The 18,556-nt window shown below is 35.4% G+C and overlaps 2 protein-coding genes and 1 non-coding gene across 5 annotated transcripts; 2 read left to right on the forward strand and 1 right to left on the reverse strand.

Annotated features, from left to right (window-relative positions):
* Positions 1 to 126: 126 nt before the first annotated feature.
* On the reverse strand, positions 127 to 3,364 carry LOC112456171 (serine-threonine kinase receptor-associated protein). Of its 3 annotated transcripts, none has more exons than XM_025018550.1 (5): positions 3,064 to 3,364; positions 1,718 to 2,016; positions 1,248 to 1,477; positions 868 to 1,004; positions 127 to 788 (listed from the first exon to the last, which is right to left on the reverse strand). In XM_025018550.1, the coding sequence occupies exons 1-5, from the start codon at positions 3,176 to 3,178 to the stop codon at positions 577 to 579; spliced, it is 993 nt and encodes a 330-aa protein (XP_024874318.1). In that variant the 5' UTR covers positions 3,179 to 3,364; the 3' UTR covers positions 127 to 576. The 3 variants fall into 3 exon arrangements, with proteins under 3 accessions (XP_024874318.1, XP_024874320.1, XP_024874319.1); XM_025018552.1 differs by lacking the exon at positions 3,064 to 3,364 and adding an exon at positions 2,707 to 2,842; XM_025018551.1 differs by lacking the exon at positions 3,064 to 3,364 and adding an exon at positions 2,676 to 2,747.
* A 4,040-nt stretch (positions 3,365 to 7,404) lies between these two features.
* Positions 7,405 to 7,477, forward strand: Trnaf-gaa. Its single transcript has one exon. It is a non-coding gene; the product is annotated as a tRNA-Phe (tRNA).
* A 1,588-nt stretch (positions 7,478 to 9,065) lies between these two features.
* Positions 9,066 to 17,692, forward strand: LOC112456160. Its single transcript, XM_025018533.1, has 4 exons — positions 9,066 to 9,459; positions 14,530 to 14,672; positions 15,373 to 15,661; positions 16,135 to 17,692. The coding sequence occupies exons 1-4, from the start codon at positions 9,387 to 9,389 to the stop codon at positions 16,347 to 16,349; spliced, it is 720 nt and encodes a 239-aa protein (XP_024874301.1). The 5' UTR covers positions 9,066 to 9,386; the 3' UTR covers positions 16,350 to 17,692.
* Positions 17,693 to 18,556: the final 864 nt, after the last annotated feature.

Genomic DNA, 18,556 nt, shown 5'->3' on the forward strand with positions numbered 1-18,556 from the left:
CGTGCTGTACATTATGGCGATATTACGTTACCGCGGAAATTAAGATCGAAATGATTACAAAGCATGTCAAAATAGACACGCGATATCATGTGTGCTGTGTGGTACGTGTCAGCGTCACGTATCGATATGTCGTTTCGTGTGTTTGAATGATGAACGGTATCGGCTCGGAAGAAATACAAATGCAACGTTCGTTATGAACTTGTCTTTCTTTCTCTCGTTACATCTCTACCTAATTTTGTATTATAATAACGTGACATGTATAATGTTAATAAATGTTAATATTTCTTTTTCATTGTTGTTTCTCCTCGTAATACAAACAATCCCGTATCCCCCGCACCTCCGCGAGCTCTGAAATTGGTCCTCACTTGTAGTTTTGGAATAAAGGCCACGGTGGAGGCGGGCGATCTCTGTCTAGATGGATGAGTTATTTACAAGAATTTCCGGCGGCCCAAATAATAAATATTCGACGCGTTTTAATTTACAGAATATTCATCCACTCGAGTTTGGTCCGAGAGGTCTGCTTTTAGGCTTTCGGAAAGACATCTGGAGATTTTCTTGTCTTATTGAGGTTCAAGTTTAACTTGCAGGAACTTCTTGTTTATTATTAACCACGGCGACATTTTCTTGTATTGTGGGCGGCTGTTCCACGCAACGCCATAATCCGTAGGTTTTGCCGACTACGGTCTGCCACAGTCTCAAGGTACCATCCTCGGATCCGCTAGCGTACAATTCACCGTCCGGTGAAAAGCGTACGCAGTGTACAGGCCCAAAGTGTCCCTTGAAAGATTCTGTAAATTCAAATTTTACATACAGTCAGGATTATTTTTGATTAAAATTGCTAAATTACAGAAAATAAAAAATTTTTACCTATTTCCGCCCCTGTACTATAGTCAAACTTGTACATTTTGAAGTCCTCCCCACCACACACAAAAATAGTACAATCCGGATGCAAGCTGACACTATTGACTTGAGTCGGGGCCATAAATTCTTTTATCTTGGTTAATCTGACAAATTGAAAAATTGAAACAATTAATTCCATATGAAAACAGCGTTAATCTTCATTATTATAAAAATGTTTTAATATTATTTTAATATTTAATAATTTTATAATGGGATGCTGGGTAGCTTGGTAAAAAGCCTATATCCTCTTCTCAAATTGGAGCAAAACTAGGAGAAACCCAAGGTTTCTTTCGTCTAGAATGACTCTTCGAAGAACTGTTACAACAAGGAGAAAAAACGTTACGTACTCTTTGCTGTCCCAAAAGGTAACAATGTTAGAGTGAGCGGTAGTAATAATGCTTCCATCTTTCGACACCTCCATGGAACTTGGAACCGCAGGGAAGTCTAGTCTCTTAACTTCTTGCCCGCTATTTCTGTCCCATACCCTCAGTGTCTTGTCATCTGCGCAGGTAATTAAAGCGGTGTTATTGTCGAAGAAAGTGACGTGCCTAATACCGCTGGTGTGACCTGAGAAGATCTGAAAAAGAAAGAAATCGATACATTTTACATTAGCCCAGATAATTATTGTAAATCGTATTTATATCATTCCCCGTCTGTGCTTTTTCGAAAAACGTTCCTGAACTGATTGACACATTGGTGCGATAAGTTAGAGTGAAAAAAAATACTTGTCTCTCTAACTTATTGTGTACTAGTGTGCCACCAGTTCGGGAAGTTCCTCGATAAAGAACAAACGGTTTATCAGTTTATATAATTTTACCTGTGGGGCTGCTTCTGGTTTATTAAGATCATAAATGCGTACAATCTTCTCGTTTGAGCCAGTACACAGATGATTGGAATCGGTACTAAAATTGACAGATTTAACTATATGATTGTGCTGAAAGGAATGGACTTCCTCTCCTTTAATCGCGTCCCAGACTTTGGCATTAAAATCTGCTGCGCCAGTCGCAGCTCGCGTAGCCTCTGGATTTAAAGCTACACCCCACACTGCCCCTTTGTGTCCTTCAAACGTACCGATCCAATCTCCAGTGTCGCCTTGCCGCAACATAGGTTTGCCATCTGAAAAAAATTATTCGCTCCTAAATATTTCATCCACATAATATCATTTATAATAACTAAATGTGTCATTGATAAATATGTATGTATAATATGAAAAGACATTTAAGTCGATTTATTTCCAAATAATTCCAAAAATATGATTGATAACACACTGAATTAGGAAATAAGCAATATTGACCTAGTTTACATCGATCACTTGATACGCGTATTAAATAGTAAATAACTAGTAAATAAGTCTGATTATTGGCTGATCAGTTCAAATATACTATTTGATACGCGTATCAAGAGATCGATGTAAACTAGGCCTTTAACTATTTCGAAGCTTCAGCTTTCGCAAAAATGATTTCACAGGATGGACATATTCAAAGCATATTTTATTGTAAACAATACTCTTTTCCAAAGCTTTAGTTTTTTCAAATATTTTAACTTAATATATCTTTGAGAGAGAAGCAATGTTTTTATACCAAATATTATATTACGCAATACATTTTATGCTTCAAAAATATCTATTTTGTAGAATATTTAGAGAAGTTAAAGCTCGGAAAGAATCAAAATTGCTTATCATTTTATAATCCAAAAATTTTCATGTATCAAGCATATGACTTATATATGCGTGGAACATCGTGGAAAATAAAAGCGTTTAAAGCTCTTCGATTAACCTCAACTAATAATAATGACTCATCAAACTACATTTGCTGCAGTGCGTCACACACGGGGCACGTTAATGGTTTAATTAATCCCGTTCAATCTCCTGATGCGAATCGAGCTGCCGTCGCGTCGCGACAGGCAGGAAGAGATCGCGCGCGAAGCGGCGTCGAGGTCGAGAGCGTACGCGCATATATAACCTCGAAGAGCCTCGCGGAGCCTTGGGAGCGACCGAAAAGAATCGGGCCAAGGCGATCGAGAATCGGACGTGCGGCCGAACCGATCGGGAGTCGGGAGGGAAGGAGGAAGGGGGAAAAGAAATCGGAGCGAGAGACGCGACGACGATCGGTCTAGGCCGATCGGGGTCTCGCCCCCGTGTTTCGCGCAAAACTCGTGTCTCACCTTTGCACGCCGAGATGAGGAAGTACCCGGACTCGGTGACGTCGGAGAAGGCGAGGTGGACCACGGGTCTCGTGTGGCCGCTGCACGTCAGCGGGGTCTGCCTCAAGCTGGCCATCGCTCCGTTTTCCTGGTCGCCGTCGGCCCCCGTTTTCCTTATTTTTTCCTTCGTTTCCTCTTCCTTCCTAACGACGACGGGCGGATGGATGGTGACGCGCGCACGCTTCCACGCGACTTCCACTGCGTCCACGTGCGCTCGACTTGGCCGCTCGGCGTACGAAACACGACTGACGCGGGACGCCGACGGCCACGACGGCGCGGTGCCGATCGCCCGCGTACCGACAAATTAAGTTCCGAGGCAGGAAGAGCGTCGCGGACGCGCGGCGCGGCCTCGTCGCCGCGTCCTCGTCTCCCTTTTTCTCTCGTTCTCCCGTTCTACGTCCCGCGAATATATCGCTCTTTCTGCCTTTCCGAAATGAGGCGCGATCGTTATTTACGCGAGCCCCATCAGCACTCGCCAAGCGCAAAACTCTGCCCGAACTTTGCAAATTTATGCAGTTCTCCGCGTCGCGGGATTCGGAGTTGACTTGGCATTGGTGCTTCTAGAAGACATCTGGGTCGCGCACGAATTCATTTTTATCTCAACAAATAAGATATATGCTATCGTATAATGTAGAAATAAAAATATAGACATGTTGAAATATGTATACGTGAAATATTCTTTCTGCGTGACAAATAAGCGGCTTAAGGGGATTCGAAGGCGGGATAAATCTTCATCGATTTTAGATTTAACGACGGAAGATTATATACTGGAAGATTACGCAGATTGTTGTTCGTCGCACGTCACAGGAAACACGTTGAATTGTCCACGTTTAAATTGTCAACACACCGAGGAAGCGAGCGAGCGGATACTCCAATGTTACTTGCGCACGCTGTGCGTAATAATACACTATTCTGAAATAGCACTTCCCTGGTAACCAGTTTGCTAGTTCAGATGCGTCCCAAAGAAGTGCGCAAGAAATCAGTCCAGAATTGCGACAAAAGTGCATAATATCTGTGATTGAACGAGTACTTACTGTACTATTGCAGTAGTCTGCTGTAAGAAGCTACTGTGAAATTTTATACTATTTGTTCAAAGTAAACATGTAGCAGAAATGTGAAAACAATATGGAAGTATCTTTTGAGTACAGATCCAACCGGCAGAAACGTGAAAAGAACGTGCAAGCATCTACCCGTGAGAAAAAAAGCAGTCGAGTGTGCTAGACGCTTGAAACATATTTGCAGCAAAATTTCACAAGTGTATGTCGCTTAAATTGTTGTTTTTGCCGTACAGATCCGACCGGCAGAAACGTGAAAAGAACGTGCAAGCATCTGCCCGTGAGAAAAAGAGCAGTCGAGTGTGCTAGACTCTTGAAACATATTTGCAGCAAAATTTCACAAGTGTATAATGTCGCTTAAATTGTTGTTTTTGCCGTATAGATCCGAGTGACAGAAATGTGAAAAAAGCGTGCAAGCATCTGCCCGTCAGAAAAAGAACAGCCGAGCGCGCTAAACTCCCAGACAGCACAAAATATTTATAAAATATTTATAAAATATTTATAAAAAAGATTTAAATATTTTGAAAATATATACGTTGAATATTTTGTAAATATTATAATGTCCGAAAAATAAAAATATCTAAAAGATTATAATAAATATTTTAAAATAAAGTGTAAATAATTATCATCAATATTATTAAAGTTGTTTTTAATTTATGTTATAAATATTTATAGAAATAATTACTGTAAGTTAAGTGGAAATTGTGAAACTGTTATAGCTTCGTGCTGTGAGATGTAGGCTATACGGTCCATTTTGGCGTTACGAATTTCGAAAAATGTTTGATTGACAAATCAGATGTACGGTATATTCTGCCAAAATAACAAAGATAACGCTCTCAATAACGATAAATAAACAAAACAAGGCAAATGAGAGCTCGTTCGCGACGATGGACGGGCGACAGTAATAAAATATTACAAATTGAATAAAATATATATATTAAAGTAAACGTTTCGGTCCTTGATTTGGACCCTCCTCACTACATATAGCTGGTTGAGTGAAATGCAGTGGTCACAAGTAGTAAAAAATGCCGCGTAATACTTATTCAGACTTATTGTATTACGCGGAGAGATGGTGTCGTATATCTTATCAATTTGACTGTCAGGTAACTCTTGTGATCACTTTTTAAGGTATGACTATATATATTTGTTTAATTTATTTCTTTTTATGGAATTAAGGTAATAGTCACGTTGAAGATACGAGATCCACACTCTCATAATCGGAGAGCGGAATAACTGCATTTTTGACTACTTGTGACCACTGCATTTCACTCGACCAGCTATATGTACTGAGGAGGGTCCAAACCAAAGACCGAAACGTTTACTTTATTATATATATTTTATTCAATTTGTTGAATTTGTAATATTTTATTACTGTCGCCCGTCCATCGTCGCAAACGAGCTCTCATTTGCCTTGTTTTGTTTATTTCTGCCAAAATCATTTGTATTTCTGCTGCTCTACTTCTTACGCAAGCATCTGCCGTAATTCTTGTTGAATTCTGCTGTATGTGCTAGTTTGCAACAATGCCGCTAGGCGGCGCATAATAGTAAAACTAACTCGCAAGTAAATTTCAGTTGGGATCTAATATAAGCAGGCCTCCGGCGAAGCGCGAAGCAAAATCATGACATTTGCGACAATCTTCGCTAGCAATACAACGCAAGGCTTACCCAACACCACTGCGGTGCTATAAATATAAAAAATATTTTTGTAAATTATTTTAATCTATCTAAAAAATATTTTAAAAATATTTTGTGTTCTATGGGTAGCAGTAGGCGCTGCTACAAATCTGGCGCGATTATGTTGCACTGCAATTTGTGCAAGCATCTGCCACATTTCTTGCACTATTCTGCTATATGTAAATGCATACACATATCTTCCACAATTCTGTTGCACTACGACGAGAGCAAGTTTCTGCCAACAGAAAAATAGTCAAAGTTGGAAATAGAAAACGCATTATCTGCCCGAAAGTTAGTGCACGACTTTTCGTGCAGTTTTACAGCAGAATTGCAAAGGAATGGTTACCAGGGTTATTATTCAAGATTCAAACGTTTCGCATATCTCGGTCAAAAAGAATCAAGAAGTATCTAATTTGGTGGAGTAACGAAAAATTATCCATGAGAGAGTGTTTCTTTTAATAATCCATTACGTTTTCCGATGGAAATATACTCGTTAAAAGTATAGATATCAAGATATCTGAGCGAATCCAAGATCTATTTTTTAATTTTCATATATATAATAAAAAAAGATGAAGATATTTAATAAATACGGTTAAATATTATCGAATGAAATTTAAACCTATACATTGAGTTAAATAATATTTTGTTATTTTTAATTACCACGTCGTGTCGAAATTTATTATTTTAACACCAAACAGTGTTATTTTAACTTCATTGGTTTAGTTAAATTAACGACATATGTTAAGTAGGGGAACACTGGCGACTTATGGGAATGGTTAAAATTGACTCAAATTGAGTATAATTTGACACTACGAATTTAATAATAAGTATATAATGGTTTACTTTTTCCTCTTTTCTTTAGTGCGTGTGCTTCTATTATCCACGCATTTTATTGTCGGAACATATATCGCCTTGGCCCTGTAAGTGGTTTCTTCCAGATCCTTCGCTCGAATCACGACCATGAATTAAAACAGCTCTCCCTCCCTTCCGCTCTTGGTAAGTAACCTTAGCATTTCATAGAATGCGCGTTTTTGCAACGTGCGTTTACTGTCAATCACTTGACATACGAAGGATAAGATTGGAAAAAAAATTGGAGAAAATTTCAAGATGATTGCGACACATAAATCTGACCCCGATACTAATCAATATACCAGTGATTAATATTGCCTCGTAAATAACTGTCTTAATTATGCAGAATTTACACCATAGAAGATAAGAAAGTGCAAATAAAAAAAGTGAGGAAAAATCTACATCGATAAAAAATATTCATTTTTATAATATTTTACTCTAAATGATGAGAAATCTCATAACGTCTAAATATGACAACAGAAATTCAGTATAAAGTTTATTGATTATTTAGAAATTTCATTCGTTTTTCGAAAAATATTTGAAAATAAATAAAAGCTATAATAGAGATTAAATGAGAATTACACAATTATGTACTGTAATTTTAAATAATACGTATGTACAATTAATTGATGATATCTCGATGTCTTTATATATAGAATCATACGTGACTTGCGTATATTGTAAGAGTGCCTTTTCAGACTGCCAACGAATGTCCTCCTCACGAGCCGAAATAGCTCAGTTGGGAGAGCGTTAGACTGAAGATCTAAATGTCCCCGGTTCAATCCCGGGTTTCGGCAGAAGCAAATTTTTTTTTTCTTCTTACTAAACGACGTTAAGGAAAACGATTTATTAATCCTATTCGCGTATAAAATACACCCCAATCTCAAAAACTTCTAAATTCATAGATATTAAAACTTTTTCTTTCGATCGAATGCTGCACAAATTGTTTCACAATTGAGGAAGAACGCTTATCTTTTACGCTTGTCTTTATCTACAAGATAAATACAATACTGTCAACTTTTATTTAGAAGATAAATAGAGTATTACCTACTTTTATTTAATTGTAAATTAGCAAAGAGAACAACGAAAATTGAAATATAATGTTGGGATATAAAATACACTCCATATGGCTACGTTCGGGGAGCGCGCTATTAGCGCTATTGCATCATTCTATCTTTATCGCTCATCAGGTATAAAACAAGGATAGAATAAGCAAATAGCGCTGATAGCGCGCTCCCCGAACGCAGCCTAATTAACGTTAAAAAAAACGTTGAAATTACTCACCGCACGGAGAAAATTTTATATAGTAAATATTACTATGGTGTCGCACTAGCTGCGGACCATCGAGGAATTTTAAGTTAAATTACAATGTTTATGGTAAAAATTACGTTATTTAATCGTTTTTAAAACAATAATTATAGTATTTTAACTTGAAATTCCTTGATGGTCCGCAGCTAGTGCGACACCATAGTAATATTTACTATAAAATTTTCTCCGTGCGTGTAAACAGTGTAGGGTTAATAGCCAATTAATAATAAATAAATGCATGTCAAACACTTTAACTCGGAAAGCGCTTCCCGGGTGATTTTTACACGAAAAATCGCGTATCGAAAACATGAAGCTCATATCACAGTAATTTCAATGTGCTCCTTTCGTTTTTATTTATTTGTTTTGTTTTCCGTATACTTTTTTCAATGTTGCATAAATCTATATATACATATTGTCCTCGAATACTAATAAATTATAAAACAATCAAAAATATGCAATATGTAATTAACAATAATGACTAATTGGAGCGTAAAAATCACCCCAGGTGATTATTTATGCAGAAAAATTCAAACGCCCATTCCCGGTTCCCTTTTTCATCTTTTTGCGCATTGCTCCATTTTATCGAAGCATATACCTTTAAATTCCAGTTACGAAATACCGAGAGATATAGCTACAGCATTTCAGACATTCCAATAGATCAACTTTTAATCAAAGAATACAATGCAACGGCAATAACGGCATGATTGCATTGAACGGTATATGCAACCTCATTGCTTTGGAAAAAAAAACTTGGGAAAATTGAGAAAAATGCGTTCTCGATGAATCAGGACGATGAATTGATTCTTCAAGTTTTAAAAGGGTCAAGCTTCCTCGGTACTTTCCTCTCGAACCTTGAAAACTGCGAGCACACACGCTCGCGGCTCGCGAGAATCCTCGTCGTTTCGAGTATCGGATGCAGCAGCAGCAGCCGGGGCGGCAGGAAGAAGAACAGAGGACGAAGCGACGCGACGGTCCCGTGGTGCGCATACTCCCGAGGAGAGGACTCGCTGCACCTGCCGTGCCGCGGTTGGCGTATCGAGAATTGGTCGCTCGCAGTTGGACCTTGACGTGCGTGGCGTGAGTATGTCGACCGCTGGCTGCGCTGGCAGCCGCGCGTACACGTAGGGCGAAGGGCTACCGAGGGGGAGAACTCGCCTTCCGCGGCGACGGCGACGGTCGCCCGTGCTCCAAGGCCGTTTCAAGGCCCTCGACCTCGAATGTCAGCGTAGAGAAGCGAAAAAAAAAAAAAAGACGCGGAGGGAGAAACGCGCGTCCGTGGCCTTCGTCCCGGGGGGGTAGTCGCGCCGCGCGAGAGCTGCCACGAGGTTTCACGTGCCTTTCGCCGATTCGGCGCTTCCCAAATTAGCCGGCTCTCCGTATTCCACGCTTCGCGGAACGATGATGAGGCTCCCGCGGATGCTGCTCGTCGTTGGTTATCTGCTGCGCTGTCACGTCGCCCGTTCAATAGCCGGTGAGTGTATTGTACGAATTTCGCACGTATTTGCGAGTGTACATATGTTTCCTCGCGCACACCTGCCGCATTTGTGCCTTCCCCAATTGTCGCCGAAAATGAGGATGTTATTAAATTTTAGATTTAAAAATATATTATTGCGTTTTGTGAAATTGTATTAAATTTCTTGGTACATTTAACACGTTCTGCATTTGAAAAATGTACGAATATAGATTGCACGTGCAATGTTTAAGTTTTGAGAGAAGAATTTAATTGCGGAGGGAAAAACGCCATATCCGACGCTGTTCCTCGTGTGAAAATAAACACGAATAGAAGCACACTTTCGTATCGAAAAAATACTGCAAGGATTAATTTTGCAACTCTCAATCTCCTGAACATCTGAAAAACACCCAGCTAGAGAATTATTTAAGCTGTTCATATCGTGTTCTAATCATTTTTTTAAATATATAAATTTGTTTAGATTGATATATCAAAATATGAAAAATACGAAGTAGTCAATTTGATTTAACAATTGGTAACTAAATAAAATATTCATTAAAAAAAAATTATTTGCATAAAAAAGTAAAAAAATCACTTTATTTTTAGAAAAAAATACATTTTCCTGAATATCCTTTCTAAATATCAGACACGTCACTTTGATATCGTTTCTTTAAAATTTTACTTTCTACTAAAAACAGTGATCTTATTTAAAATTTAATTTAAATTTTAATTACAACCTTTACGCTGTTAAAAAGCTCTACTTGTATATAAAGAAAACACCTATGTGTAAGTTTTTAAAACTATTTACCGTAGTTTTAATTTATTGCAATTCGCAAAATGTGTAACGATAAATATAACTAGATATATTGTTCCTTAATAAATATTGCGCAGTGTGGCAATTAGTAGAAGAGATTTATAACTCTCTTTCTCTGTCTCTCTTTCTCTCTCTCTCCTTCCCATCCAAACTCTTTGTCATATGTTATAAAAGAATGGCGCGCCTTCTAAAATAGGATAAAATACGGCATACCCTATTATATTTCATAGTGTTCTAAGGTTAATATTTTAATTTTCAATTTTTAATTTATTTTTTAGATATATATTTATTTAAAAAACAAGCTTCTTTTTGAAATACAGACATACATTATATTATCATTAATAATTAACCCGTTAATTCTTCCGTTTACTTTATAGTAATATATTATAATGTTATTATTTGTCCATTGTCGTACATCATTCATTATCATCTATTTGTGCAGTATATACGATTATAATAACATCATGCAGCGAGCAATTAATAATCGAGGGCGATGATCTAATATTATTAAACACAAAATTATTAATATTTTGAGTGTTTCAATCGCCAAGATAGCCGGGGGGCAAAAATATTGATTCTTGAATATTGTAATATTAAAACATCTACTGATGCGCGCGGAATAATAGGCAAAATTTAGCGCAGATTATGCGACATCCGTGGTCGCTGCATGCCGTAGATAAGACGCTTAACACCACCATTCGAAGTATTACATTATATTATATTTTAAGTAATCGCGACACTTTCAAGTCCGTTTGCAAATTCACAATAATCGATGCGTGTCCGAATACATATTCTCGATCGGAGACTTCTACGATTTGTTTCGCGTATCCAAAATGATATACAGTAAGATAATTTGAAAATTATTTTATTTAATCTATTTTTGCAAAAGAGGTGAAAAAGATTCAAGGATATTTCGCGCCACAATTTATAGATGCGTTAAATAAATTAGTTTGGTCAGTGATACCGTATTAATGACACGATTAGCTGTAATAACAATTAAATTAACACGTTTTAATTGCAAGCCATATCTCATCGATTGATTAATTTTATATAGTAGGGGGAGGAGGTAAAGTGCAGTGGAAATAAAGCAACGCAGTTGATTTGCTGAATTAATGACGCTTTAGCGGACACTTCGCTAACGAAGAGCCATTGTTCACGATTGCAAAAGATTCTTCGAATGACCACCTTGTTAATCCAAGAATCGATTTGTTAAAAAGGTGATAAAAGCCGGGTTGTTACATTTATCTGTTCGTTAAAAATATTGTACGATATCGTATATTAATTGGCACGCGTGTAAGTTACGTGCGTTAATATGTATAGTATACAAGGGTACAAAATTATTATTATTTAATTAAAATATACCGATTAAAACTATTACTGCTCTTATTTAGGTACGTTCTCAGATTGTCATACGATAACACACAATATGTATGACAAACATAAAAAATGTTTTTGAAATGTTTTTGTTTAATTCATTGGTGTTAATAAAAAATTATATATGTGACTCGGAATTATGCGTATTGCATCTAGGTACTCTTTTCAAGAACGCGTTATTTGCTTGAATATGTAGTTCAGTAATTTATTTAATCAGTAGTTCTACTTTAAATTTTTTAATTAACGTCAAAGCAATCTTGTAACGCACGAGTGTCTCTATACTTATATTACTGTGTAAGAATAAAGTAACTTTTTATGTTTGAAAAATCTGTATTAATTAAAGTATTAATACATATGTTACACTTGAATCTCAAACACAAATACAAATAGCGTAAAACTTTAAAGTTGCGGTATTCGTGTATTTCAAAACTTGATTACATATATAGCTATCAAAGCTTGATTACTGGAAGCTCTGATAAATGTTTCTCGGTCACATCGGAAGCAGGAAATACGGTTTATATCGATACATGTTATACGTTGCAGCGTGCCTATGGGCATTTAAGAATCTAATTTAAAATGCTTTCGTCAGGCACGGTTTAAAACAAAAGAAATTTTTTGAATAGAGGTTCTCCACGCTCTCACGTAATGACTTGCACAGTAGCAACGAAAAAATAGCGAGAAATAAGAGAAAAAGACCCAAGTCACTCATTACTTTGCGTTCGTTTGCGGTAGCTCAGCGTCGTAATTTGCCCTAGAAAAAGCTGCATTTAACTCAGAACTCGTGCAATAAACTTTCAATTTTATAATTTACAACACGTAAATATACACAGAATGACAGTCGAGAAGTTACTGAAACTAAATAACTGTTACTTTGTTCACAAATATATAGATATAATAAAATAGATTAAATACTGTCTTGAAAAAAAATTCGTTGCCTATTTTTTTTTAAATCATAATATAACAAGATTGATAAACTCGTAAAATAAACATTATGAAAAGCTAAAAATCCGTTTCTTTTGTAATATATAATTTTCAAAGACCAATTAATGCAATTTTATTGGACTTGGTTCATTTCGGATTAATTCCTTTTTAAAAAAAGTTCAAAAGCAATATTTAATTAATCTTAAATCTAGATATTCATGTATAAAAACATTCTAACTTTAGTATTTATAAATGTTTTATACGTGTAGAAGATTAAACACACAAAGATTGAAGATGAATAATAGATAATGAAGATTACATAATAAATGTCATACAATATTAAATAAATCGATAGAACTATAATTCTGAATATTTCAAGTGCATGAATATCTAAACACGACAGATGCTCCGAGTATGTTAAAATTATCGTAATTCTAAAGAATTATTGCAAATATGATAAAATATGATATTGGTGTGCACGGTACATGCTGTTTGCACATACAGCCCTCTTATTCGTTGATTCGATTATTATATCTATTGGCGTATTCGCTGAATCGTTTATCCGTAATTTTGGTGTCCTAAATAATTAAAGATCGCAAATACACATCGTCTGTATATAAAGCAGAAAGTACTGCCTTTTTCATTCTGTTAACTATAAGCTCGATTGATTAATATCCTAGTGTCGTCCCAAAGCTTCATAGCTCATCACGTAGCTACAACATTTATTTGTTTAAGTACGACGTACCATCCTATTTTCTTCGCGTATCGATCTCCTTGTCCCGCTCGTTATCCTACACCACGTTTTGTATCTCATCACATTCGTCGCGTCGCTTCAATATGCAATATCTTTTATCTTTTGAGAGATACCCAAGATCAATATGTGTTCTTTTGAGTATAGATGGTTCTTCAAAATCTTGAAGCCAATTTTTTTCAATTACAATATAAAAAACAATAATTGTTCAGTGATTTACGAACTGAGAGAAAAAGTTTCTAGCTGATTAGTTTCAGAATCATGTATAATATTAATTGGAATTAATTAGTGGAACTTTCTAAAGTACTTTTTGTTTTTTTTAGACTGTTTATTTTTATTATTTAAAACATCGTTTTTTTTTTTAATCCACGTGTGAACTTTCTACATCGTAAAATTGGTCGAGGCTACACCAATTTTATTAGTTCGATCTTACTCGATCGAACGACCGTCCGATGAACTTTCACGACTGTCTAAAATAATGACCCAATATACAAATAGTTCTCACCGAACAAAGTGAAATTTTAGCTTTAACATGGATATGCGATGACATTATTGCATAATTGTACAAAATTAGTATAATTAGAAAGAAAGATGCAACTTTTAGAAAGTCGTAAATATTTCTTACATTAATTTAGCAAATAATCTTCCTTAATTTTTATCGTAAAAGAATCGGACTTTTTAAAGAATATAATAATAGATATTAATTTATTAACCTTTTGATTTGTTTTTGAAAATCAGATATTTTAAACATATTCTGATTTCGTGATACAATTGTACAAAATATCCGAGAGTTCAAAAAAGTACGACAATTCCACTATATCAAGTCTTTTCTATCTAGGACAAAAAGATTATTTAAAAGATTATTTTCTTATAACTGGACCTCAGGTCACGATAGACTCTAAGTCGTGCAAGGCGCAGTCATAATTGCTTGCTCTAATTATGAAATTGGGTTGTGGAGCACATGAGTACGCTTTCGTATCACATGTGCAAATTTTCGCGAGCGGATTCAATTAAAACGATCGTTTTATTATGTACGATTTCGTTAGAGAATGCTACACAAACAGATTGCACGATAACTATGATTAGAGATTAACGAGTGATTTAAAATAATCACATATCTTTGAGATAAATAGTGATTCGACTAAAGAAGAAAATTTGAAATTTGAATTATTGAAACAGCAGCTGAAAAAAGCAATTCTTCAGCTATTGACGATCTTTCATTTGGTTACAGCACCTGCGAGAGCGACAAGTCAGGCTTTATTGGATGAAAACGACGTTACGTTTAGAGACGACGGTGATGATGACGTCACTACAGAGGACCCGTTTTTCAAAAAGTGCATTGTAGACGGAAATTCCTATTCTCACAGCCAAACGGTAACGACTGAGAAGTATACTGGCGAATGTCGATAGAGAAAATTTCTTTTCAGTGCACAGTACAGCAAACAATCGTCAAGAAAAAAAAATATTGAATTAATACAAAACTAGTTTAAAAAATGTAACGAACAGTATTAATAATAACACAAATTTTTTATTTTTAAATAAAATAAATTTTATATAAGATAAAAATCATACGCTTGTGCACTTATACATTTGCAAGTAAAAATTTTTTCTCTTTTCTCTCTCCTTTTCTCGTATCGATCTTTCCCTAAGTGTTGAGAAAGTGTTGAGAAGGATCATCATTTATCACAGTTTCAGAATCTTTATATAGCATCATATCTCTGTAACTAACTTTCTCAGAAATCAGGGGATTCTATTACGGTAAACTTTACTAAAATAAACTGATGAAAGCAACTACGTAATCCACTTGGCTCGCTCAAGTTTTGTTCGTGAAAAGATGTTCTTTTTACAATTATTCGTAACTCAAACATTGTTGACATCTCAACATTGAGAAAGATTCTATTCCAAATTAGAAAAATCTATCATTAAAAAATAATGTAAATGCGAGAAGTGGAATTATTTTGTCCTTATATCCTCCAACGTAATAATCAGCATATACTGAATTTTTTTATCATTTTTTTCTCTTATATTTTTCTTTTACTAACTCTTTTACTAAACGCATTACCTCCTCCCTCAGATACCGTCGTACGACGCGAATTCGCATTGCCTATGCGTCGTCGGCGAAGTTTACTGTTGGTGGCAAAATTATAATTCGAACACCGCCTCGTCGCTCGACCCGTCTTCTCTGCGATCGACCGCGGTGGAAAGCAATTACACTTCATCCCTGGGAATGAGTACGGACATTGTGGATGGGTTCGAGGCTTCCGGAAATTTTGACTCGTCGGTCAGCCAACAAGGACATAAAGAAATTAACGGCACTCTGTCAAGCACAACGCCTTCTGCACCGGCCATTTGCCTCGTGATGGGTATTAATTAATTTTTCTTTCCTAATTAATCTCTCTTAATATTTTAATAAATCTCTAATATTTTTATATCGACCGTCGTAAACAATATAATTTAATATTACGCATATACTTATAGAAAATATAAACGTTATTACATATTTATTTAATCTAATTTTAATAGATTTCTAGAGACGTTTTAATATTATTTATTTTCCAAAACATTTTTATTATAGCATAGTTATTATCTTTTAAACAAATCTCTGAAGATTTGTTTAAAATTTATTTTGTACCTTACATTGTCTTAAAACACAATTTACGTTTAATATTCATAGCGTCTCGGCGCAAGATAAAAGCGCATGAGCTTTTATATACTTTGACAGCCTATATGTTCTTTTATATATATTATAAAAGCCGCGCGCGTTCATGTATACATTCGCGGTTTCAGCCTTTTTATACGAGAGAAATTCGTATGTACTATGAAACTTGAATTACAGGAAGAGAGTATCGACAGGGTGAGACACTACCACACTCAACCGGGAACTGCGTCGAATGCAGCTGCGGCTCCGAAGGCCGCATCGAATGCTCGCCGAGAGACTGTGTGGCACTGCGACCCGAGATATTAGTCGCACCTGATAAACCCGAGGTACCCGACGGCGATTTCGAAGTTTTCAACTTAGCGCGGGATTGGGATATCGGCGAAAATTTCTAAAGCATTTGATAACGAGTTATGCAAAGTCCTGCTCGGACTTCTGATTACTGCGATATTATTAACGTTGGTCAAAAGGCTAGCTTAATCGTTTAATTAAATGTGACTTTAAGAACAAGAAGTTCTTTAAAAAAGGACAGATTCCTGCGAAGGAAAACAGATCCCCGAGAGTAGACTGATTCTAAAGTATAATATTTAACGATGAAAATCGGAAATAGATCTGGGGCGTTCACAGTTTATTGGTCAGCGTGAATAATTGAATGACGTTTATATCAAACTCTTCTTAATACTTATTTTTAATGTAATCTCATACTTTTTAAATATAACAAAATAATTTGGTTATGAAATTATAGAATTATAGAATTTGCGCTTAGCGGTTCTTTACCATTAAGGGATCATCTCGCGTCTTTTTTTATCATAAAAGAGAATCATTTTCTTTCCATCGAGGATGTGCCTTCAATTATTTGTCTTACATCATGGATGTAATCAAAAACGGCGTAGAAGGCATAGTCCTAAAATGTTTAGTCTAGATTTTTCCTATAAAATCTTCAACGAGTGAGAAAAAAGAGCCTATTCGAATGTCTTTTTTACGTAGATGGCCTTATCAAGAATCTTTTTGGACATTAATTGATAGACTGAATACTCTTCACGTAGGAGCCCTTTGATAAATTAAAATCTATACATTTTACCAGATATAAAAGATAGAACTTATTATTTTCTATTTAAATACTACGTGAAATTCTTCCATTTTAATTTATTTGATATGGATTCAATTTATAGATCCCATAGTTAGTAATTTAGTAATTTATTCGGTGAATAAAAAATTCGTATCTGTATAGATTCGATATATAAGAATGTTTTTGTAGACGACGGCCTATAATCCATAAATTAATCACAACACATGTACATCAGCCCGCCTTATGTACGTGTGAAAAACAATATTAATGAGCTTAGTCATTACTAGTCGATCACAATAATATGACATAAAAGGTTTAACAATACTCTTCGTCATACCTCATATCCTAATAGGTGCATAATCAAATATTGTAGTGAAGATCGTGTAATTTACCACACACACGTGTGTGTGTGTGTGTGTGAAATAATATATACCGCCATACATAATCTTACATATTTACAATAGAATAATGCCAATGACGAATAACGGAAATCCCTTGTTGCAATAGTTTACAACATTTACATGATACATATAAAAGATTGAATAACAGTAATAGAAATGTAATCAAGTGAAAAATCGTACCAATAAGAAAAATGACCTTTAATAAAACCCTTAACATTTAACATATCTCATATATGCACAATATATATTATATATACATTATATATCTTTGTACACGTATATAAATATTATATATATGTATACGTATATATGATATTTACTATTATATTATTATATATTACATCATACATATATATGGAGTAATGTATAATAAAATATTTTAACGATAACTAATCATATTATACCAAAAAACCAAGTATTAAAAAAAAGAATAATATCGAATATAACCCGCATGACGATAATGTGCAATATTACGATTACAGTCAAATCTCCATATTATTAGCATGTCAGGACCAAACTCCCTCCCTCTTCTTAACTCTTACCCTCAATTTCTGCACGTGTTCCAATGACATATGAGATAGAATGAAAATATCGTTTCAATCATGCGAGTATTTTGGCTGACATAATACATATAATGAGAGATTGATTGATTGATTGATGGGATTTATTATGCCCTAGTCCATGACTTTAGGCAAACAAGAGAGAGAGAGAGAGAGAGAGAGAGAGAGAATTAATAGCACAAGAGAAAATGTTAAGAAAATTAAAGGAGGCTTTAAGATATTCAGAATACAGAGGTTCGACTGTATTCGATGACATTTATAGTTTTGTATAGGTAAACCGCGATATTGACTTTTGTAAACGCAGTCCTTGCTTTCTCGATTTTGTAAATACTCTCCAGCTAGTCTCGAAGATTGGTTACTTTCTACGACTCCTGGATGTGCGAAATAATCGCGTCTGACAATGAATACCGTTTTTGAGTATATAGACAATAGCGATGTAGCAGTAATTTATTATAAGCGGCTTTGTTAAACGTATATGAAGGATGTTTCCAAAATGTTTTTTATCGTGTTGAAAAATTACTTTTCAACATGAGTCGTATCGAAACAATATTCTTTTTCATGACTAATTGTAA

Source organism: Temnothorax curvispinosus, unplaced genomic scaffold (genome assembly GCF_003070985.1).
Source record: "Temnothorax curvispinosus isolate PA1 unplaced genomic scaffold, ASM307098v1 QBEX01006657.1, whole genome shotgun sequence".
Lineage (NCBI taxonomy): Eukaryota > Metazoa > Arthropoda > Insecta > Hymenoptera > Formicidae > Temnothorax > Temnothorax curvispinosus.

What these genes read in the sequence shown, in the direction of transcription:
- LOC112456171 (XM_025018550.1), bottom strand. Translation starts at nt 3,178, where the DNA reads ATGGCCAGCTTGAGGCAGACCCCGCTGACGTGCAGCGGCCACACGAGA. An exon ending in AACCAGAAGCAGCCCCACAG is followed by an intron (nt 1,478 to 1,717) that starts GTAAAATTATAT and finishes TTTCTTTTTCAG; the next exon opens with ATCTTCTCAGGTCACACCAG. An exon ending in TAGTACAGGGGCGGAAATAG is followed by an intron (nt 789 to 867) that starts GTAAAAATTTTT and finishes TTGAATTTACAG; the next exon opens with AATCTTTCAAGGGACACTTT.
- LOC112456160 (XM_025018533.1), top strand. Translation starts at nt 9,387, where the DNA reads ATGATGAGGCTCCCGCGGATGCTGCTCGTCGTTGGTTATCTGCTGCGC. An exon ending in CCTATTCTCACAGCCAAACG is followed by an intron (nt 14,673 to 15,372) that starts GTAACGACTGAG and finishes CTCCTCCCTCAG; the next exon opens with ATACCGTCGTACGACGCGAA. An exon ending in GGCCATTTGCCTCGTGATGG is followed by an intron (nt 15,662 to 16,134) that starts GTATTAATTAAT and finishes CTTGAATTACAG; the next exon opens with GAAGAGAGTATCGACAGGGT.